Here is a 25,092-nt window from a genome sequence, read left to right on the forward strand (position 1 = left end):
GTCAATCCATCGCTGCTCAAAGGAACTAGAAGGTCACAGATACACAGCTGATAAAATAAACTGCACGTATCTGTGAGTGTGTGTGTGTGTGTGTGTGTGTCTTGTAATAGTGTGATTTAAGGATACGCTCTCAATACCCTCCTACTTCCTGGAACATTGTGTAACTTCATTATCATGCTCTCATTAGATACTCATTCAGACCAATCAGATTGCTCTGTAATCTAATCATTCCGAATATATTATGAGAGGAATCCATTATTACTGCAAACGTCCAGCTAATTAGAACAGGGACGCACCACCTGCTGTGTGTTTGTGTCATTGTACATGGTCAGGGATTCACGCTGAGTGAGTACATTTTAGACGGCCCTCACCTCTTCACTGAGCTGGTTTGGGTTAATATTTGGAGACATTAGACATATTTTGGAGATTTAGTAGATTTCTTTTAGTCCTGTTGTGCGAGTTTGTAACAGGCTTATGTGTTCATGTGAATGTGTGTGGCCTCCAAAGGAATACCCGGCTCTTGTAAAATGAGAGCTATGGGTGGAGAGACAACGCGGTCGCCTTGACCTGATAATAACTCCGGTTGTGTGGTGTGCTGGGAGTTACTTTAACTTGGCTTTGATCCGTATGACTCAGAAAGCCTGGATGTGTTCTCACTCAAGTCTATGTTTGTGTGTAGTGAAGAGTGTGTATTTTCTGTTATTTTAAGTTATTCCTTTCACATATTTTTCACTTTTTGATTGCTGACTGTCTAACCTCCTTAACAAGAGCAGGAGAGGAAGACAGAGGTGATTGTGAGGAGCAGAAATAGGATTTGGTTATTTGGCAGATGAAGAAGAGCGACTTACAGTAAGTGAGTAAATTAATTTACGGGAAGTATACGAGATGAAGGGAAATGCACAAAGGGAGGAGGAAAGGAGAAAAGTAATTAAACAACGTTAAGTCGTGGATAGAGAGATATGCGAAATATGAAGAGAGTGAAAGGGAGGAAACACACATTCACAAATCTAAGACTCCCACACTGCTGCTGTTGTTGTTGGAATGGAATAAACATATTCCCCCAACAGCTGAGAAAAATGATCTTGAAGAGTTTTACCCATCATTTTAAGACAAATCTCACAGGCAGCTATTAATCATACAGAGACAATAGTGGGAATTAATCAAGAAATATATATTTAAGTGCATTTGTTAATTTCATTTGATATTTGTTTACATTTACCCATTGATCACATTGTAATTAGTACCCAACATGAGGTGAAAGGCGTGAAACATGCCATTTTACTTAGAGTTAATGTTATTTTAGTACATAAAAAAAAAACTATCCCCAACCCTCATTACTGCTGCCGGTCAGAATATAACAGACGATGAATCAACATGGACGTACAGTCACATCTGTAACATTAAAGACTTTTTTAATCTTAGATTTCAGACACAATTAATTCTTTGTTATCTAGAGTACTCAAATTCAGGCCATATGTTGGTGACGAGGTGAAACAAACAATCTTTGTGAGACTCAGTCTGCCAATCAAGATAACATGAAACCAAACATTTTTTTCTGTTTTAGCTTTAAAATCCTCTGATTGAAAACAGTTGTGTATTTCATACATTGCCACCAAGTGACATTAAGGAGAAGTGACGATAGCTGCCTTTGAGGATCTGTATCTGTAACATACCAGTCCGAGTGGCAAGCTGTATTATGCCACCAAAACAACAATTATGTTGCATATTGGTTTGAGCCAAATGTTACTTGTCACCATGGTATTTTATCTCACTTGTTTTACTGCTTTAGAACATTGTAGATGAATAATAATATAATACCTCATTGTACAAGGAATTTAAATTATGAAAACAAGTGATATTGGCAGCCAACGATGAGAGACATTGCACGAATGCTTTCGCTAACTGCATGTGTTAGGGAAATATGAATATTGGCTGCTATTCCTGCTCATAACAAGCTTTAGCAGCCATGGAGAGTGTAAACATTATTTCCCCATTATTTATCTCTTTAGAATTCATATTCACTTCCAAAAATCCTAATTTATTTATAACTTAGACAACAGAACAATGTTATATTTTTTAATATAATTGTTTCCTTTCATGGATAGTTTGATTGCAGCATAGATTTACCACATAAAAGGAAAAAATAACACAAGATTCATAAATCACAAGTAGATTAAAGTGAAAAAAGCAGATTGGAATTTACTCCATACTCCTCTCCTCTGCTTCTTTTCAAAATCTAAAGGCGCTGCATAAACATATACTTTACTGTATGTAGTGTAATGGTTATGGACAGTCAGGCTTGTCTGCCCACAAGCACGCACAGAGTTTAAATAAAGTTTAACAGTAAACATTCCCCCGGCCTGTTCGACATTTGACCCGCATGAGCTCGTTCTATTCCTCCTCTTTTTCTCAGCTGAAACAACAATCCTCACTGTGTTTGTGTGTGAGAATGAGAGTGTACAATGTGTTTCTGCATGGATTTATTCACAAAAACAAACTGCTGGGAACATATTGACGTTTTGATAATTTTTTCAAACTTTAGAGGTCAGAACAAGGAAGAGAAAATATGTGTTTGTATGTGTAGGCCTACATGTTTGTTGGCTTAAAAAAACCTTTGGCTTCTAAAAGCAACTATGTTATTCATGTTTTTTCGAGACCTTTGATCTGACACCTAAATGCAAGAAAGACAAGCAGGGATCGGCTTGCACCGACAAATTGCCATCTCCCTTATCAAGGATCTTTTTTTCTTCTTGCATCCATTTAAAACATATATTAAGATGTTCAAGTAAAGGTAAAATATTGGGACACTGGAATGCAGTGTGAGCCGTCTGACATGCTTTCATTTGTGATATGTTCCTCATCCAGTGGAGGCTGAGCATACGCAGTTTTTCTCTGCTGCCCTTTTGAACAATAATACAATTTCATCTCTGAGCCACCACTGCTACAGGTCACTGAACAGTGTAACCAGGGAAAAGTAATGGAAAATGCTTTGCTCAAGGGCAGCATGGTGGTAGCCGCAAAGAGACAAAAACCTGCTGTATCGTTGTCTTTAATGCACTTAAAGTGTAGAGTATTTGTCAATGTTAGAAGCTACTGTCAGTTTTGCTTCAGGTTTGACTGACCGTCTAGAAGTCACAAGCTCCTATTGTTTTGTAAAAAAAAAAAATACTGCTGTTTGAATGAGGACAATCCATTACTTTAAAGCTACAAGGACCTTTCATGTTGTAGTACATTGTGTACATTGTTTATACTGCCCCAGTATAAACCATGATCACAATAAATAATGTAAAAAATCAGCTTTTAACTGGCTTGCGTACTACTCACTGCGAAAACTTCTTGCTAGGCTCTTCCGGTCTGTGTGACGTAAATTGTTTTGTTTTATTGAGAGGGGGGGGGGGGGGGGGGGGGGGGATTCGGGGTTATCAGAATAACTACATAGAAATATGGCTGATGGTCTCGTTTGGTTATATAGTTCATATAGAAGCATATCAAACTGAGGCTGTTTAGAAACCAGTTTAAAACGAAGGGTCCCTGATAAGCTGATCACTCCAGAGACAATTCTCACACGCTCCTGTGATATTGAGGTTGCGACCGGTGAATGATGTTGTATTTCTAAAGTGGATTTTTTACAGTATAATGTTGTAGAACTGATGAATCAGAATCAGAATCAGAATCAGAAATGGTTTATTGCCAAGTACATCACCTGTCGTCGCTGCATACTGTATGGGTTGATACATTCAGCCTCCGCCGAACCACTCCATACACATGAACACTCTGACACACACACACACGCACACTTTTTACATTCTCTCCCCTCCTGTGTGTGTTGGTGTGTGTATGCATTTGAATGTGTGAGTCTGTGTGTGTGATGTCTCCTACCCTTGCTTGAGGTTTTGGTGCAATGCATGATAGTTTGCTCCCACAGGACGTGCTGTCTTGTCCTGTCAAAACAAATCACCCTGCGTGTGTGTGTGTGTGTGTGTGTCATGTTTGGGGATGGATTATTTTGTTTGTGTGTGTGTGTGCAGACTTTATAGTACATGGTGAGACTCAGCTGTTCGACTGGCCGTCCAGTAACTTCAGACTCTGTAAACTGAAAAGTAGTTTGGTGATGTAAACCTCCATTATATTTAACAGCTAAAACACTCAGGCAGCAGATACAGTAAAGTAAGTCATTTACGTAGGTCTGAAATAACAGTCTCTGGTGTCTTAAATATGTATTTAATGTGGCACACAAAATAAATCAAACGGTCAAAGAGCATATTGGCCACAGGCCGACTCAAATATTGACAAAAGAGTCGATCTCCCCTGGTTGAAAGTTTGTTTGACCCGTCCACCTCCCCTCCCACCGGCTACTCTGTCTCACTGTTCGTAGTACGTCACTGGCTCTGAGTCGAGCGTTCAAGTGGATGCGTTTAATATGTGTGTCCACCACCACAAATAATCCATATTAACTTTCCATCGGCATTGTTTCCGTGCTGCCGAGCAGTACTTTTAACACATTACCTGCCTCGTAATGTGCTGTTAAGAGGTTGTGGTCATTCCACGTATTCCTGTGAGATCAGGCTGCCCTGCAATGAGAGAGGAAGAACTGGAAATGACTTACATTATGCTGGTTGGTAAAAGACTCCGGTGAGGCCCAAGTTGCTTAGCTTTTCTGAGTAACATATGAACGAATCTATAGTATGCATCATAAAGAGGCTCTTGCTTTTGCTATGGGTCTTTTTTAGGGATCAAAATAATGTTTCATGTAGTTTTAAGGAGAATATTTGGTTCTGAACATTGCATTGATCTTCAAGTTGAATAATCCCTTCCAGCTATCTCCATCACACTAGTTTCTAACTTTGTCTAACATACAGTTACAGTAGCTCTCTTAGAGAAACAACATATTCTCTGGGGGACCGGTGCAGGACATGGGACCAAGACTGAGGTCTAATCCACTGCGGCAGTTCTGACGTTGCTCTGACGTTAACGCTGTGTGTGTGTGTGTGTGTGTGTGTGTGTGTGTGTGTGTGTGTGTGTGTGTGTGTGTGTGTCATTTCCTAAAGGTGAATTGATTTTGTGCTCCCATGACCATTCCCCGAGCACTTACTGATCAGTTTCACAGGCTTATGTACGTGTCTGTGTGATAATCAATTGTTTCAAAGTCCAGCTCTGAATCAATTATGTTTAACCTAACAAAGTAAGGATCGCTGCTGTTATTGGCAACACGTTGAGGTATCCTCTGTTTTTCTCGGTGCATTTCTTTTCTCTTCAGTCCTTTTCCTCTTTTCACACTTTCAATGTTCTCTTTATTTCATTGCACACGGGATAAGTTTATATTCAGGTCTTTCTGCCGGAAAGGGTTTATTTTAACCCAAAACATGATCTTTTCCTAAACCTAAGTGGCTTCTTGGCAGAAAGCCCTGAAGGCAAACTGTCATTTCATCCATTTCACTTTTTCTCCCTTCAATTCTGCATCAATTTCTCTCTTCGTCTCCCCTCTCCAAACCGGCAATTCCTGCATGACCAGGATGCTCCACATCACCAGTTTTAGAGGCTCAATCAAACAGGCATCACTGTGTGGTGAGAGTAGTTTAGTTTGGGAATGTGACCGCCTCACCAATGCCAATTGTTGCCATTAAAGTATTTCATTCAGATTTAACCAAGTCTCTTTAAAGATGGATTTTAGTCATTTTACGGCATGGCTTTTAATTAATCCTTACAGTAATCCTTCTTTCTCAAGAATATGTATTTAAGTCACATCACCTTTTTACTTCCTCTCTTCATCTTTTTTGTATGATCTTGCTTTTGTTTTCTTTTGTTTCGTAGCCTCAATTTACCCTCCTGCTTCTTCCCCCAATTTCCTTTCCTGTTTCTCTCCAAGGAAACTGGAGTAACTCTCTTGTTGCTCTCTCCCACCCTCTCCTCTCCATCATGCCCTTGTGACCGATGCTAGAGTTCTGCCTGCAGCACTAGATTGCATTTGTGCAGATGGCTAGGAACACACACACACACACACACACACACACACACACACACACACACACACACACACACACACACACACACACACACACACACACACACACACACACACACAGAGGTTTGCATTAATACAGCTGGCTGGATGTAGGTGCCCCACTTACATATGGAAACTAGGGCAGCGACAGTGGTTGCGATTAAGTTGTGTTAATGTGTGTAGGATGCTTGTTGTGCACATGTAAGGGATGGGTGAGCAAATGTGATCTTGGAAACTGGTGTGTGTGTGTGTGTGTAAGTAAAATCCTCCATGTTGAATATTTGTTCTCACAGCTTGAAGGATTAGATTCATGGTTAGGTATTGGGTTTGAGATTAAGGAAAGCAATAGTATTATTAGGTTTAGTGTGGCATAATGCACCTCACCGCTGTCAACCAGACACAAATGTCTTTATGAACAAACACTGTATGCATCACAGAGTTATCGGCAATTTGAAACACGGTGTTATTAGCCTGAGAGGAAAACAATGGTTAAACGTATTACCCTAACTCTATCCTCCGTGATTGCCTGTAAACCTCAACCCCACTTTGAACACACACATACACACACACAACACGTAGCACAAGAGCTCACACAAATACCCAATTATTGAAGCATGAAGTAGGCAGTCATAATGGATGAGTCTGTAATCAGTGCAAGCCAACAAGTGAAAACAAGCGCTAATGTTTCTGATTGGGTTGTGTCGGTATTACTTATCTGCCCTTTGTGTAAGTGTGTGTTTTGATTGTGTCATATGCTTTGTAACTTTCTCATCATATATTGAGCTGTGCTGAGCATGTTCCAAAGCAGGGTAAAAAAATAGCGATTGTCCTTTTTGCACAAAAGTGAAACATTATAGTCAAAATTGAAGTGTGTAACAGCCTCAGTGATTGAGAATTATAACTAATTCCAATGGCACATGGAACTCAGCCTTCTCCATCGGTGGCAGTGACACTGTTTAGTATCTGAGCAAACGTGAATCTCAACGATTGGACTGAAAAAGGAAAGCTTGACTCAGGGCAACGTCAACCTCTTCTTTGCTGACTCCAAGCTGCCAGCTACATCAAAGTAGCATCCCGCTCCCAACAAATAACAAAGTCTGGCCATTGATGACAAAGTAAATCACTTTAGGCGTCAGCTTGAAACTTGTTCTTCAACTTTAGTGGTTCAGGAATATATATATATTTTTTCAAACCTGACGACCTAGCAAGTTTAACTACCTCCCTTTCCTTAACAGGAGTTGGAAATCAAAATGGCCTATAACGGGGCCCTCGTGCTAATAAGCGTCCTAGCTCAAGAAGATGATACCTGTCCATTAAGTATTAAAGGCAATGGATATGACGGTGGTATCCATCTTCTCATCTCTCTGCCAGAAAGACATTTCGAGAGCGTGGTTAAAAAGTTATAATGCGTACCTACTCAGCTAATGAGCACATTGCTACAGTCTGGCGTCTTCATTTTAGCCGATTAAACTAAAAAAAAAGATAAATCCTCAGTCTGATGCATAAAGTACTCGTCTCCATCCTGCATTTAAAGAAAAAAAAGGTATCCTCTCTGACACACTAGTAAACCTGAGGAAGCTAAAAATGGCCTCTCTCTAAGGAAAGCCTGTGTGACTCCGGTCTGACCCTGCTGCCCACTCTCTCCTCCTTCCCTGCTGCAGAGAACACAAGATGGTGGAGAGGCTAAATCCACTCCAGCTTGAGGCAATGACGACATGTGTGTGTTTTTCAAGCTCTATTCTTTTCCCACTCAAACCACATGCTCTACGACATCCACTTGAATGACTACACTTTTCCTCCGACACAATGTCTATATTTGTTTGTGTCTCACATACAAACGCAAACAAAGGACCTCATGAAACCATCCTCACAGCAGGTTACAATACCACCACTTCCCATAATTACAAAAGCACAATCAATGGTGAGAAAATAACAAAACAACCGATGGGAAGAACATCTGAAGGTGAAAGGAATCAAGAAAAGAGGGATAGCTGACATGAAGATTAGCAGCAGGTGTGGTGGAGGTCGTGGGGCCAGAAAACACGTATCATAACATCTCATGTCCGTGTCACACAGCCCTGTCGGGGTCGTGTGTGTGTGTGTGTGTGTGAGGTTAAGGTAGTTTAGGCAACTGTCTATTTGTCTGTCAGAAATATAATAGCCAATAATATCATGTTTCTGCTCTTAGAATGTTGTCTGTCTGTATTTGTTGATGGTTTTAATAGTTTATAACACAAATTTGATTTAAACTTCCCGTAAGTTTTGGCATTGAGAGAAGTCATTGATGTTGGTTTCACTAGGTAGCCGGAGATACTGAGATTGGTTGTGTGTGCGCATTTCTGGTCCGTCTACGGTTAATCTCACATACTGCTGCACCAGACTGCATTATATATTTTGGGCGCTCATTAATGGCTGAAAGTTCAAGGACCTCTCATCTTTGTAGTGACTCACACTTTCTCAAAACAGCCTTTATTGTCCGTTTCATACTGACATTGATTGACCGTTGACTCCTCATTCACTACTCTTAACCGGCCGGAGTGCATCACCGCCGCTCAGCTGCCAGAGAAGCAGTGGGGGGGGAAACAGTTTGCTCACTTTTATTGTTTTGGACGGTGTCAATGACTGTCAAGCTAACAGCTAAGGAAGAACCAGGCCAAACACTGCTGAATGAATCAACACCGCTCAGCCACTGCCCAGCGGCCAGAGACACGTTGGTGGAGAACAGTTTACATAATACATTAAGTCGCGGTTCAGCCGTGAGACAGAGCTGAGACGCGCACCTACACAGAGCCTGTGCAGACATCTGCATAGATTACAATGAGAGCGCCTGTATTGTGTGAGACGTGCAAGTGGAAACCACATCTGATACACTCGCAGTCTAGACGGGTGGAGAGCTGCCTTACAATGAGTGCACCTTTCTAGTTCTCAATAATTACGGTAACAAGAAGAACGTGTGCAGCATCCACTTTGTGCGTTTATGTATCTGTTCACCTCAGGTTGTGAGACGGTACGGTGGAGTGTGTGATGTCACAAACACGTACCACTTGGCCTCAAACATGTCAATTCCTTCTAGGTGCGCAGCAGAGAAGGCTTATGATTATATGTTGAGATTAAAGTAAGGCGATGCAGAAAGAAGGTGAACGTGCAGACTGACTACAGCTACGAGGATGGAGCAGATATGAACTGCAAAGAGAACGCGATGGTTGACTAAGTATTCTTGATTGAAAGAGATGTGCTACCAGATGGTGAGACAAGATAGAGACAGAAAAGGAAAGAAAGAGACAAACTGAAAGAGAAAGACACACGTACAAAACATACATGCACTTGGTTACAAAGAAAGTCTTTCAGATACCCAGTATGGCAAACTAATGCAAAGTCACCACAAGGAAAAGATACAAAAAAATGGCAAACACAACGTGCAGTAGTTATTGGATACTTTATAAGTTGCTCTACATTGAAGTCACAATAACTGCTGGAGAAAAGAGAGAAGAGAATAAAAGACCTTGAGAGGAAACATTTGTTTGTTAAGAGCAACATCAAGTGAACACCAACACTTTGACATCGCCACTTGGAGTAATTCTAGATTTGATCCGTGCATCTATGATCCACATCGGGAGTAGACTTAAAATTAAGTAATTATGGTCATTAATCGTCCATTCATCTGTGAATTATGCCTTACTTATCTTACATTATTATACACTATATACAGTATTACAGATTTATTTCAATCAATGTGTTTTTTTAAAAAGTGTACAAGGGTAATAATGAATCGCTTAGTGCAGAATCTTGGACAATGTGTACCCTGAAATTACACAAGACGTTCACAGGATATCAATCTATTGATCAACATTTAAAGTTCGGATGTACTGCACAGTGTGTTTGTGCGTGTGTATCAGGCATTTGAAGCTTTATTGTTTTCATCAGAATCAAGGATCTAAAGATAGAAGGTGTCAGATGCCGTATGGATTCTGAAGCCCTCGGAGACAAACCTGACTTGACTGGACTTGTGTTGAAAGCAGCTTTAGTGTCAGTGTAACAGTGTTTTTTGGCCCTTTTTGAAAGGTGTGTGTGTGTGCAGGTGTCAGCATGAGACAGGTGGTTATTTGGATGTGTGTGTTTCTCTTTGTCTCTGAGGAGCTTCAGCCTTCATCTTGAAGCTGTCCCAGCAGGCGGGGTCTTCCTCTGTGAGAGGCGAGGCCGAGGCGATGAGGTCACTGAACGACAGCAGCGTAAATGAGGTGGGAGGAGGAAGAGATGGACGAAGACGCTGAGAGTAAGAGAGAAAAGAGTCTTTAATTAGTGAGATGGAGTGGAGTCTCTAATAGTGCTGCAATTAATGGTTGATTTCAGTTTTTTTAAGTTATTAAAGTGAATATTTTGTCGTTTATCTATTCATTATTTAAACTGTAAAATGACTAAAAATGCTCCCACATCACATATTCCTAGAGAACAATGTGTCTAAACAAGAGTTTTAATGAGGTTGGAAAATGTTGTACATCATTATTTGAGAAAATTAAACCTGCATGTTTGCCATTTTTATTCTATAAATAGTGTAAAACTTATTCAAATCAATTAAAGTTGTTGTTTAAAACCATCATCTGATTGATTCATCAAAATTAATTATTTTTATATTTATTTAATTATGCATCCTGAGAAAAATCCTTCTGAATGAGAGCATCTGTAAATGTTTTGTGTTCTTACTGCAGAGCCTGCCTTGTCTGCTGGTCCGAGTGCTACAGCAACATGATGATCAGTATCCAGCAAGCTCTCCTGCAGAAACACACACACACACACGTATCAGCACATACTGCATATAGCCTGTATATTACGATAAAAAAACTCTAAAACTCATTCAAATTCAGAGCAAATACCACATGACATAGAATGCGTATGTGCAACCTTATCAGACCCGTTGATACTGACGTCCACCCTGCATGCATCTACAACTATTGAATATATGCATGTGAATATCTAGTATCTGTTTGCATGATTTCTAAGGATGGTGAGCAAAGTTTCAGTCAGATAACCGCTGCGTTTAGAGGTCACACATTCACAAGCAATAAGAGATTCCTTTGTTACCAGGAAACATCAGGAACACATGAACTCACTGAACAAATGTCAATGCTTAGCTTTAAGATAAATCCATTCCACTGCAGTCTACAAGCCTTGCTTATGTAAATTGATTTAATTTAACAGAAAACATGCTTGATGTTATTGCAACTCAGATTTCAAACAACACACACACTATATATATATATATACATACATATACGCAACCTACTGAGCCTTTAAAATGGTAAAAACATATTTTCTGTTTAGAATTTGTGTACCCTCTATAACTTCTACTCCAAATGCAATTGCCTTTGTAGCTGGAAAAATACACTTGGACATTAAAGGCCAAAAGCTGAGTGTGTATACGTGGGAGTAACAGGTGGTGGTGAGTAGTGGGGGTTTAGTTAGAAAATGGAAGAGAGTAAGGGAACGTAGAAAGAAACTCAAAGAAAAATGATAGGGAGAGAAACGTCAGAAGGAACTGTATTTAAATGTGAAAATGTTGTAATTTTTTGCGGTTTCAGTGGCTATGTTATAGTCTGCCTTCAATGTGTGCCATTATGTCCCTCAGTGCCCGTGCAAAGGCTGCAGGAGTGACATCACCAGAGGTCAGCACGAAATAATAAATCTCATAGTTGCTCTCTGATCAAGCGAATCAGCCGACAGTGAGCCAGAGAACACAAGGTCAACAGCAACGGCTGCACGTCGCATCTCTCTGTTCTGCTCCGAGTGGGTCTATTTGTTCATGAGACAAATCTGAAGAAATTTAGAAAAATAAAATATGAAACAATTCAGTTTCGAGGTATTTTGACCTCTCGAGGACCAGCACTATGTTGGTGCAGTCTGGAACTTCTGTACATGATGAAGCACATGACTTTGTGTAATTACACTTTATAGGATTAAGCATCGAATGTAAGAGATTGTATTTGCAACCCCCCAGTGGAACACACGCACGCACGCACGCACGCGCGCACGCACGCACGCACGCACGCACGCACGCACCGGCTAAGTAAACAAAGCAAAGAGAAACTCTGGTTGAGTTGCTCATCCTTTAACCAGAAGGTTGGCGGCCCTTGAGCCAGACAATGAATCCCAAGTTGCTCTCCGGGTGCGGACGTCAAATACCCTGTATGTGTGCGAGGAGTGTAATACGGCTTAGTTCAAGGCCAAAGGTCATGTCGTCAGATGCTTTGTTTTGTCCTAAACAACAGATCAAACTCGAAGACGCACAATTTACATATATATCAAACAGATAAGCAGGAAATGCTCAAATATTAGGATTATGGTACCAGCATACGTTTGGCTTTTCTTTTTGCTTGATAAGTGACTCAAAACAATTCTTTGTTTGTCAAAATGGTTGCAGATTAATATTCTGTCAACTACAAATTAATTTACGAACTGTTTGAGCTAAAATGAGCTAATTTGGCCTTATGTATTAACATGGAACCGTTACGATGCTGGTGATGTACCTGACGGCCATTTGAACCAAAAGTCATATTAAACAAATATGGAATAAACCAGCTGTAAAGGAGAAAACGCACATTTATAACACAATATTAACATCCACTTCTTTCTCTCTGTTCTTCTTTGCTTCACTGATTCTTTCTTCGACTTGCAACTCTTCATACTTTAACAAATTCTACATTCTGTGCGTCGTGGTTACTTCACTTTGCCCTACAGCCTATAGTTAAAGAGCGGACATGTGCATGCGCTGCAATCTATAGAAGTGAGCTCTTAGTCCCCGGTGTTCAAACATGGACACTAAAACAGCATTAAGCCGCCATGACCTCAAGAGAGATGGAGAAAGGAGAGGAGACGCAACATCAGGCTTTTTTAAACCAGTGGTAACCTTTTAGCAGTCACTTGTTAATCCACCTGCCACAGGGCATGGAGAAACGAGGAAGAGGAGGGGAGGGGGAATAGAGAGGAAAGATACATGGGGGAGAGAGAGAGAGGAGAGGGGGAACAGTAAAATAAAGAGAGAAGGGAAGAGAGGAAATAAAAGGGACAACATCAAGGGAAATGCAAAGAGGATGAGGAATGAAGGTGAGGAGAGAAGAGGAGCAGAAAAGAGGAAATAAATGGCAACAGATGATTTTTTTTATTTTGACAGGGAGGTGCAGGAGGGCAATCTCTTTGGGTATTTCTCTGTAAGTCCACCTGTGATTCACTATGCTTCCAAGGGGGGCAGCCACTGGGGAACAGAGCAGGGAGGACCCCACAACACAGCTACCAAGCTGCTTTTAAGTTAATTCAGTTGCTAAAAGCTGTATCACACTGGTTTTAAACCCACAAATAAGAAAGTATTATTTATCAAACTGTTTCTTTCCCATATTATACAAACACTAGCCACAGTATTCAACGTGACAATACATCTTTACAGTCGGCCAAGGATGTACTGTTAAAAACCCTCAAAAATGATAATTTAAAATAATTTCTGTCTAAAACTCTAAATGATACTATACTACAAACATGCCTCTTGGCAGTAACACAGCTCTCTTTTTTCCTTTAAAGGAATAGTTTTAGTGAAGGAATAGTGCTTTTGTGGCAAGAGCACTGTAAAAATGACAACTGTGTATGTGTGGGCGCAGTGATATCAATGAGATATAATGTATTAATTACTACGTCTGGAGGCAGAGTTTGTCTCCTCCGGACACCTGCTTCCGGTCTATTCCAGCTAACTGTCTCCTCGCTGTAGCTTCAACTTTAATAGACGGATACGAGCGTGGTGCATTTCTTCTCATCTATGCCTTGGCATGAAAGCAATAAGCACATTTACCAAAATGTTTAACTATTCCTTTAATTTGTGCTCAAAACACTATTTGGCCTGGGGGCAAAGCTCCTCTTGGGCAATCGAAAACACAAGAAGAGAAAAACGCAGTAGAAGTCACAGGAAATGAGATGATAGGAGAAAGCCAACCTGGCAATTGATCACTAGAAAACACTGCAGGCTGGAAATTAAACTAGTCTTGAATCTGCCTTTAGTGTGTTTTGGCATTTTTCAATTTGTCATTTGACTGACACAAGACGGACGTCTTGTATTTTTAGAAATCCTGGTAGACATTCTTTTGTCCTCTTCACGCCCGTCTCCGAACAGACTTACTTCGAATACCCAGTCGTCGTCTTCTTCCTCGTCTAGATGCATCTTGGTCTGGCGCAGCGCATGTTTGTGTGTGAGCGGTTCAGAGGACAGGTGAAACTCCACCCTCTGCAGGTTGAAGCCCAGACCCGTGCCGATGGCTTTGATGAAGCTCTCCTTCAAGGCCTTGGTGGAAAAAGGAAGGAAAGTCAATCAGTTACATGCAGAATACGACCACCAGCACATAAGGAAAAATACATTTGTATGCCTGACAAAGCTGAGATGGTCCGTCTGTTGTGCTTCTTTGTGTGTGTGTGTGTGTGTGTGTGTGTGTGTGTGTGTGTGTGTGTGTGTGGTATATTTTCACTCAGTAGCACAATAACTTAAAACCCCAACAGATGGGAATCTATGCATACATGTATAACAGTGTGTATCCAAAAGAGTGACTCTGTGTTTGTGTGAATGTGTGTGTGTGTGTCCAGCCAAAACCAACCCTGCTCGGTAGCCAATGAGCCACAATAACAGTATTACAAGGCTAATCGCTATGGCAACCGTCGAACTCTGCCATTAGTCAACAGTGTGGTGATGATATCAGAGCCTGACGTCTCTGTGCCACCCTCTCAATCTCACCACATCTTTATACTTAGCACCACCGTTGTGCTGTTGCTGTCCATCTGTGTGTGTGTGTGTGTGTGTGTGTCAAAAACTGAGAAAGGGGAAAGAAAGAAAGAAAGAACTATTGTGTGAGACTGTGAGGATGAAATGTAGAGATAGAGAAGGACAAAATGTGAGAAAAGGAGAAAAATTCACAAACGCATGTGCAAATGTGTGTCTCAAAGGATACAGTCAATGTCATTTCTTTCTATGTTCCCTTCACACACACACACACACACACACACACACACACACACACACACACACACACACACACACACACACACACACACACACACACACACACACACACACACACACACACACACACACACACACACACACACACACACACACACACACACAGCTCGTCGGGCAGCAATGCAATGTGACAACAGGGTAGTATGGTTGCCGTGGTTACCCAGTGGCGGTAGAACGCGGCAAGCTGCTGGTGCTCCAAGCCGCCCGATTGGATGACGCTCCACTCGTACGCGGTAAACTGACGAGTCATGATGCGGAAAAACTCTGGCACGGAGCTGCTACCTGGAGGAGAAAAAGGAGGGAAGGAAGGAAGGAAGGAAGGAGGGAAGGAGGGAGAAAGGGAGGAAAAGGTGTGAGGGACAAATAAAGGGAAGAGGAGAGAGGAAGAAGGATGGAGACACCGACAGAAGGGACAGACAAAGACGGATGGAGAGAGAAGGCAGGGTTATTCAAACATACTCAGGTTTTGAGATTACTGTGGACTGTTTCCTCTCTCTGAACACAAGCGATTTGAATGTGACTGTGACACACACACACACACGCACACACACACGCACACACACACACCATTGGCCTAGACCTTTTACATACACAAGGCAACAGTGGCCTCTTGTGGTCAAATTGGAAAATATAAAAGCATTTCCATTTCGGCCTTGCTTTTAGGACATCAGCTGGTTATAATACAGATTACAAGGTGTCATAGATTATTATCGTTGTAATGATTAAAGTCTGTCTTTGTGTACGGCAGTTGTGAATGGGGAACTCGTTGGTGATTATTTTCCTTTACATATTTAAAGTGCTGTACTTATAAATGTTATCAGTGGCCTGCTATGTTATCAACAGGGTCTTTTTTTTTGTTGCTATTATTTCTATTTGTCCTCGCTGGTCTAAAATGTGAGTATGGAGCGCGCAGACAGGGGGAGCAGTCGGCGTTTAGTGGGCTCGAAAGACTAGGATTTTCCGGCGACTGCTCAGCAAAGGATCCGAATTAACCTTTGTAGATTATAAAGCAGGAAAACTTCACTAGACTACTACAAGGAAGACCCAGCAGCTAAACAGACTGTGGTGAGATAGCGCGTGTTCTATGGATTTCGGAACAGCGGCGTCTCGCCACGCTTCCACCCGTTATTGATTTTGTGTTGGGTTGAATTAAGGAACGTTGGGACTGATGGGACACGGGGTTTCAGTAATAATTTGTGAGTGTTTAGTTGTTTATTGTGACAGAGTGCAGCGGGAGCCTCACAGCTTTTTTGTTCGCTGCAATTTATGCCGAATTGAATTTGATTTACAATAATTTATGGTGTTATATGCAACTAACTGTGTGGTTTCATTTATATCTGATATAATCTGTCATTTTAGTGAGGAATAGGGATTGTTTTCAAACATATTAGGCTTTTAGATTGTAGTGTCTGTACACAACCGATATCAGATCTGCCTGTTCCCTTATATTTAGCGCATTTACTTTTCCCCTTCGTTTTTTTTTTTATAGTAAGGTGAAATAGACAGCTGGCACATCATTTTATAGTTTGATCTTTAAGCTTTTGATATGATTCCACCATGTTTGATTATTGGAAAGTCTCTCATTACAGGAGACGTCTACGAAATGAACTGAAGAACACAAACTGCCGCTGAGAACTAAAGATTCTCATGACAATCATTCATTGTCTTTTGTCTTTTTCTCTTCGGATATCAATGCATGTGCACAGAGCTGTTGATATTGTTAATGCTGCGTCAACTGTTACCCTCAGCATTTACCTGGCATGGTGGTCTTCATGATATCCACCCCCACCTGCACCCCCTGCTCTGCAGCAAGCACCGCATAGTCCCCCTGGTGGGACACGTTGAAGCTCCAGGCCGGGGGTTCAGGACCTGAATCTGGACTGACCTGGATGCCAACAGCAAGAGAGTATTCAAATTCTGGATATTTTCAATCATATGACAAAAAACACGTCAATCAGAGAACTACTTTAACATCTTCTAAAAGCTTTTAAAGTGGGAAAAAAGAGAAAGTCAAACCAGAGCAACAGTCCCGTACAATCTAATGTCTGCAGCTCAACAATTACCAGTGCCCAAGTTACATCTAAAGTAATTATTATATTCATACTGTGCAGCATGTAATAATGTGCACACATCCACCTGAGCAAAGTGTCTGTTCTGGTGACTCAACATCTAAAATACTATGTGAGCCTTATTTCAGGTGTAGTTTAGGGGGCAAGTTAGTGCATCCGAACTTTGTTCAAAACCACAGAACGTTATTTCTTATTCTTATTGGAGACACTTCAGATACAAATAATAATGGTATGAACCTTCAGTGGTGCTGCCAGGTAAGGTTTCCCTCTGGGGGATCGCTCCAGTCTGATCTCTGACCAGGGGATCCCCATCCTCTCATGCACACATTTCCTCAGCAACAACCTGCCAGCCTGACGAGGTAACAGAGGGACACACAGCGAGTTTATTACACAGAGACAACTGGATTTGACAAGTGGGATAGGGATCCAAGTTGGGTGGTTGCAAAAACAAAACTTTTTACAGTCAGACTCACCATGGCTGACTTGGCATCCTTAGCAAACACAAACTGTCCGATCCTGTCTTTCTCCTCCCGCTGAATGCAACGAGCAGCAAACAGCCAGTCAGACCTGGTCGGTGTCCACGACCCGCAGCGAAAAGCCCAGCGAACAGAGCCCATCTCCTCACCTCCGTCTGTTCATCTGGACTCTTCCACAACTAGTTGTTAGTGAGCTAACATTAGCATAGCGCACGTAATGTTTGACTGACAACAACACCCTGTGAGCGTTACATCTGATGCTCTACTACTTGCACAGTGGCGCCCCATGTGCAGTGCATAACCGGGGGCAACTATTAAAACTACTAACGTCACACGTTTTGTGTCTGACAGCGGTGAGCATGCCGAGCAACCCGGAAGAGCCGAGGCGAGATTCAATGTCGTCATAAGTGGGCGCGGTAGAGACTTGACCAATAGGAGCGATCGAAACGGTATACAACTAACGACACCTTCGGGTGCTCTCGGGAATGTTGTAAAAACGAAAGAAACGTGTTGTGGTATCAATGAATATGACAGTGTTTGATACCAAAGAGAGATATGGGATATCCTGAAGCATATTGACTGTAAAGCTGGTGTATCTCAATCTTTCTACTTAAAAAAACACCTCTCAGCTTGGACTTATCCTTGAAAATCAATTAAATATCTATTCTGCAACATAATTGTGAAAATAGAGCTGTGCTGCATAAACAAAAGAAGAAAAAAAGGCTTTTAATGCAAGGTTTTATTTTGCTTTTCCAAATTATTCTATCCAATATCCACTTATACCGTCCTATTTACTGATTCAATAATAGGATATTAAATTTGCAAATCGTACCTGAAAGCACCATTAAATTGTACTCCACGATGTTGTTTTGATTGCGGTACATCTGTGTGTGTAAGGTGAGTTGTCTTCACAATATATGAAAGATAATGTTTAATTGGAGGTGGTGGTTGGATCGGCAACACACACGATTTCGTTACATTTCTGTTAATGATGATGAAACTCGTTTGGTTCGAAAAACACAGTCTCATAGCGTATACCGTTCCGAAGAAAAACGTAAATGTTGGAGATACAAGAGGGCTTAACCTGAAACACATACTGCTTGTATGTATTTTGTCTACGCGTAGACGAACAGAAGAAACGCACATCTCAAATATACTTACAATAAACCTCCCAAGGCTACACTTGTGATTTTAATATTTTAGTACCTATAAGATATGTGGTCGATATTGTCTGCTTATAGTAGCCTAATAGAATAAGTAAAGATCGCATAACAATGTGTGTTGCTGTGTTGCAGAAAGACATTTAAACATCAGCAGTAACAACTCAGCATTTGCAAGCCTACATACAACCTCAAAATCTGCATTTCTTCACATTGACAGGTAATCAGTCAATGAAAGAGGCCTTACTAAAAATGTAACATGATGAAATATCTTAAAAGATTATTCCCTTACGATTTATTAAAGAATACCTTTATGTTGTTTCCAATTCAAGAGACAAACAACAAACATGTCTGCATTTTTCATCAAAAGAAAGTGAGAGAATAACTCATTGCACTTAATATTTATGTTGTAGTATATTACACCCTTCTATTATTTCATATTGTAATCCTATTTCTTTAATATCTTGAGAGGTCTTTTTTTATCTAACAATATCAACTACTCTCTGATTTGCATACAGGAAGACTGCAGCGTCCTTTCAGCCTGTGATGCTTCTGCGTACAATCAACTGGCAGCAGTGCAGATCAGGGAATAAAGGTGGAATACGCTGCAAGTCTTAATATTCTGTGGAATTAGCTACATCAAATCAGGCCCCCATCAAGGCAAACGTGAACCCACTGGGAAAAAAAAAGAAGACTTTTGATGATTTAATCCTCCAGCCAACCAGGTGTGACCTCTGCAACTTCACACACTTCTCTCTCACATACCATTACACAGAGCCAGTATCCAGTGTAACAGCTGGGATCAGTCTCCCAGGTGGAGAACTTCACAGGGAATACTGAAGCCACTGAGGGATTCCTCCATGATGAAAACCACTGTGATATTGAAGGAAAGCTACACTCCTAGACATGGACTAACCTTTACAAATAACATCCCCCCTTTACTCTGACCTGTGCTCTATCATTCGTCTTACACCTGTTTCCATTCCCCTTTCCTTTTCTAACTCCTTTTTTCTTCTTCTATTGCTCCCTCCATACCTACACTACTCTCTTCCCCTTGTCTTCTTTGCTTCCCTCCCCCAGTTGTGTCTCCTTGTCTCTTTTTTCTCTCTCTCTGTCTCTGGGGTTTCTGTCCCCTTTCTTGCTGCCAAGCTGGATTTCCTGCAGGTGAAGCATCTGAAGAGGAAGAGGAAGAGCAACTACAGTGTGAGAGAAACACAGACACTCATCAGGGAAATCCACAAGAGGACGGACGTGTTGTTCTCCAGACAGCAGGTATAGATTTCTTCTTCTCTTCTCTTGGACAGATCAACCGCAGCACAAACCAATTATCTCTTATACAGTAGCAACTTCTTTTAAGTCGTTTGTAACCTCTCGTTAAATATGTGAAAATAGTTTTCAAACCAGCTGTTTGATGTCATTCATATAATTACTGACAAAACACAATTAACTGACATGCTCATCCAAAAAGCAAGCCACAACTCAAATATACAATTATGAGTCAGATAAAGAGTAAACCTGGACCAACCATCCCATGTAGGTCAGCTGCTATGTAAAATGAGTGCAGTGCAGAAAGGCCAAAATATATTTGAAATGATTTAGAAGTATTTCTATTATCACCACCAGAGAGCACTACCACATTTCATTTTTCCGAATCAATTTACGGGATCCTCGTCAAAAATGTTTTTCTTTTATGTATTTGTGTAAATAAAATGTAAAGCGTCAAATATCTAGAATGGTATTGGCCTCAAAACTATCCTCTGGCTGTACTATAGAGGAGCATTTTGTTTTGCAGACGTGTCAGCCTTTTTATTTTGTAAAACTGACAGCTCTGTTATTTTGACAGGAACTTCACAAAAGCCATGTTACAATTGTTAGAATAAAACAATAAAACTGTTGTCTGTTTTGCGTCTCTTCTCTTTGTGTGTGAACAGAACACAGCCATTAATGAGTTGAAGAGACAGGCATGGGAGGAAGTGGCTCAAGGTGTTAATTCCCTGGCGGAGGGAGAGCTACGCACTGCTGCTGAGGTGTGTTTATTTCTATGTTTGAATCATACTTTTATATATTTACCTATTTAAACACCAGTATCTTTCCTTCCTAATCTCCCTGTGCAGGTGAAGCGTCGATACCTGGACTGGCGTTCACTGGTGAAGAGAAAACAGCTTCGGGCTGAGCTCTCTCTCTCCTCCTCCTCCTCCTCCTCTGTGGCCCTGAAGACTGAGTATGATCAGTTCTCCCCTGAGCATGAGGCAGCTTCTCTGGGATCTGGGTGTGACCAGCTGCTTGACCTCTCGTGCCTCTCGAAGGACTGTCACTGTGACTGGCCGGAGCTGGCATCTCTCGGGGAACCGAATGGGCAGGCCATGATGGCACCGCTGGGTGTGAAGATGGAGGACGATGTCAGTGAATACCGAGTAAGAAACAAAACTCAGTAGTGCCTGTGCGTGTACGACAACTATAGATTAGATATTCTAATTAAACCTTAGAGTCCATTAATTAAATCAGCATGTAAATGAGGACAAAATGATTTCCTCAAACACCTTCATGCTTTTTGATAGAGAGCTCACATTAACAGTGTTCATGTTAAGTTGCCTGTATTGAGTGTGATAGAGAATTTGAGATGCAAGTAGTTTTTAATGTGTTCATTAGCTTAATTAATATCCTTATTGGCAGAGGTAGTTATGTTAAACACGGCACAGTGATGATGCCAGCACATTTTGTAGCTCAAGTGGCTCTCGTTAAGCCGTCTTTTTGATTGGGCTCATGTAGGTCCACAAGGTAAAGATCAAATTAGATTAAGGGATGTGCTAATTAATTAAGATTTATTCGAACATTACATGTAAATGTTACTTTCTTTTGCAATTGCCTTTAGATGTGTTCACAGGTATAATCATCATCTATTCAAACTGTGGTATTACAATCATCCACAATCATTCTCTAAAAAATGTCCTGCTCTATCTCGTAACAGTGTAATTAACCTGTATCCAGTCTGTTAAAATTCTTCATATTATCAGCCAGACAATCTGCAGTCGTAAAAAAAGGTAATAGTGTTGAGTCTCATCTGTATTCAGTGACATTCATTTAAAAACTGCCAAACATTCTTTATACAGAAAAAGGAAATCAAAGCTGCAGAAGCATAGATCTCCTGATTTTTGTGTGTCTGTGGGTCAAATTCGAAAGAAAACTTGCAAATCATGTGTGAAACTAGTGGAGTGCCCCTTTAAGAATCTCCCTCTCTCCTTCTAGCTGGATGGTGATGGCGAAATGGGAGATGGAGAATTAGATGACGATGATATTCCCTCCCTCCTCAGTGACATTGAGTCACGTGGTGAGGGGCATGTCGGTGATGTTTACTCCCACAACGACTTGGACATGCTCAGCTCCTCAAAGGCTCCGACCTCGACTACCAACAGAGGCCTTCCACTCGCGGGTGGCCTGATGGGGACGCCGGCCCATGCCCTCGGTGGACTAACCAATCATGAAAACATGGGGTCTGGGTTTCTGGTTGCTGTTGAGAAACAGCGATTGGAGCTGGAAAAACATCGCCTGGTTGTGGAAACTGAACGCCTGGCAGTGGAGAAAGAGCGGCTGCTGGTGGAGAAGGAGCGGCTTCGTCAGATGGAGGTAGAGAGGGAAAGGCTGCAGCTGGAGAGAGAGAGGTTACAGGTGGAAAGGGAAAGGCTGAGGCTTCTGCTCCTCAGCCAATCAGAGCAGGTCGACTCCTCCTTTTACCTGCCGCCACAACAAGGCCCGCCTTCATCCTCCACGTCTTCTTTATCTTCCACTCATGATGGACAGAGGGAGAGAGATAGAAAAAGTAAAGCCTGGAAGCCAATGGTGGATCTGGAGACAGAAAGGATCAAACTAGAGAAGGAGAGACTACAGCTGGAGAAAGAGAGGCTGCAGTTTTTTAAATTTGAGGCAGGCAGACTGCAGATTGAGAGAGAACGCCTCCAAGTGGAGAAAGAGAGAATGCAGCTGCACAAAGATCATCAGGGTCACTGAGAGAGAGAGAGAGATACCAGATTCAGGGGTACGTCTAATACTGAAAACAACCCAGAATGTGAATTGCATGAGCAGCTGTTCCTTTATCAAGTTCCTCACACACACATCCTTAAACACGGTGTGAGGCACTTAAATGATCATTCCTGACTTGGCCAAGGAGAAGACTGAGAGAGAGGGCTGGCATATTTATGACCAACATGATAAAGCAGTGCCTTATGATGTCTTCATAAAATGGGTGATAGGACAGAAAAGATGCCATGATGATCAAATCTATGGATTTGTTTGGCTGGTTAGCCTTGAACATATTTGATTTATGAAATGTTTAGTACCACATCCAAATACACTGATGCACAAAACGTGCAGTACTAAACATGAAATGCTGGGATATCAATGCAAAACATCCTTACCTTTGTAGAAATGTTTTATAATGTTATATATGAAAGAATGGAATCATGTAGTCCTACTCTGCATTCATGCACCAAATCCGTGCCAATTTTTTCTACTGCATGGGTTTTTGTTTGTATAATTCAGCTTCCAACATTCAAGAAGAAAAGCACAATATTGTTACTTGTACAGAGAGACTTTTATGGTATTTATGTTTTTTGTGTTAATATGTGTGACTTTTTAAGACACTTCCTCATTGGCTCCACTCGGCAGAACCGGAGTTTGCCGCCTGGTCATTGCAGCAAAAGCAATGGGGTTACTAATAACATTTACAATGACTGTTCAGTCATGACAGAGTGAAAGTGTGAAACAATACCCAACCCAATCTCATGGGAAGATGTATACAACATTTCTGCACGTCACTAGTACGCATTTTGTCGTTTTGCATGTCATTTATACAGTATTAGGTTCATTTTGTGAAACGGCTTTCCATGTGTCTCACTTAGGTTTCAGAAAACGCTCAGCTTGTTGGGCTCAAAAAAAAACTACATCTACCAAGTACAATACGTACGTAAACAACGTAACATAAGTACATCGTTGCTTAGCGCATACATTTACTTTGCAGTCCGTACAGACTACGTGGCGAACGAATGACACGCAGAAAAGCATAACGACGTTCTTATTGCACACTAAATGATCTAACGAGGCTGCAATACCAGGACCCTGAAACTGAAGCATCTTGAATGGAATCCAGCCATCATGAATTCGATTATTATTTACACCCGTTACTCTTCCCTTTGTGACATGTCAGAATGTCTGCTGTGAAAAAAGGACGATTAAGATGTGCTGTTTTTGCCATTAAGAGCCTGAACATCTGCGATGGGCAGGTACTGGAAGTTATGGTGCGCATGCTAGAAAAATGTATATGATATTTTCTTTTGAATGCTGTGTTTTCTCCAGTTTTGTTGTGCTACGAATATACTGTGAAGTGTTACTGGCTGCTGGAAACCATATTTTGCTAGAGTGTACTGAAGGTATTGTTGTCCAACACGTCAAACCCACTATCCCATTTGGTTGTTTTGTAAAGAATAACCCATTTTTAATGTGTGTCTGTTTACGCAACTTGATATCAGGTCACATAACCGGCCTAGCAGCCCTTTTTTATTATTTTCTTCTAATATATGTATATATATATGTACTTATAATGTTTTTTTATGATTCCTTACTAAGTCCATGTGCCTCTGTGTTGATACATTATTTATTATTTTTTGCTGAGGAAAAGAAATGTGACCTCCGGACAAAATCTGTAATGATCAGAGTTTAATAAAATCTGTGTTACCCATTCAAGCCCCAAAGTACTGCTTTTGAAGGCCAGCCTCTGTGGTCTCTCTCTTGCCTTGATGTACTCTGTATTGCCTTTGAAGAATTATGGTAAAAGAGAATGAGAAGATAATTAGAAAAAAAACATTCGTCTCCTCGGTATTTATGCTCCTCGGGAAGCCAATTGGGGGTTCCTTGGATCAATGCAGGCTAATAAGAAGGGACAAGCGTTTGAAATCACTTTGAGAGCCCTGATGTGCTTCACAAACCCTGCATCGCTAAAGAGTCAACTTTTTGGAGGATTTTGGTACAATGATGTAACCCAGTGACACTTGTTGTTTTGTTTTTTTTGCATTTCAGATTTAAATTGCTTATAGAATTTGTGGCATAGTGGTATGAAAGCTCTTTACTGCAGAAGGAAGGCTTACAATTGTAATTGAACAGAGACAATAAAGCTGGTAAGAGAGCTCTTAAATCACCTGTGCTTCTACAGATCCTTACACGAACATGCACGCTTACACACACGTGGCGTAACTCAAAGCGGGCAGATCGAATCACAAAGACTAGTTTATTTTCTCTAACAACATAAAAAGGGTTATTTTGTTGTCCGCCTGTGAGATGAAAGATATAT

The 25,092-nt window shown here is 41.1% G+C and overlaps 2 protein-coding genes across 2 annotated transcripts; one reads left to right on the forward strand and one right to left on the reverse strand.

Annotated features, from left to right (window-relative positions):
• Positions 1 to 9,438: 9,438 nt before the first annotated feature.
• Positions 9,439 to 17,862, reverse strand: aasdhppt (aminoadipate-semialdehyde dehydrogenase-phosphopantetheinyl transferase). Its single transcript, XM_079166824.1, has 7 exons — positions 17,590 to 17,862; positions 17,354 to 17,467; positions 16,803 to 16,932; positions 15,208 to 15,329; positions 14,157 to 14,318; positions 10,703 to 10,771; positions 9,439 to 10,268 (listed from the first exon to the last, which is right to left on the reverse strand). The coding sequence occupies exons 1-7, from the start codon at positions 17,731 to 17,733 to the stop codon at positions 10,101 to 10,103; spliced, it is 909 nt and encodes a 302-aa protein (XP_079022950.1). The 5' UTR covers positions 17,734 to 17,862; the 3' UTR covers positions 9,439 to 10,100.
• Positions 17,863 to 19,615: 1,753 nt separating this feature from the next.
• msantd4 (Myb/SANT-like DNA-binding domain containing 4 with coiled-coils) lies at positions 19,616 to 23,121 on the forward strand (the record flags this gene model as incomplete). The annotated part of the gene is made up of 5 exons (XM_079166480.1): positions 19,616 to 19,627; positions 19,833 to 20,024; positions 20,684 to 20,779; positions 20,867 to 21,166; positions 21,999 to 23,121. 5 exons carry the CDS (start codon positions 19,616 to 19,618, stop codon positions 22,755 to 22,757), a joined length of 1,359 nt encoding a protein of 452 aa, XP_079022606.1. The 3' UTR covers positions 22,758 to 23,121.
• Positions 23,122 to 25,092: the final 1,971 nt, after the last annotated feature.

Source organism: Pholis gunnellus (assembly GCF_910591455.1).
Source record: "Pholis gunnellus genome assembly, chromosome: 9".
Taxonomy (NCBI): Eukaryota; Metazoa; Chordata; class Actinopteri; order Perciformes; family Pholidae; genus Pholis; species Pholis gunnellus.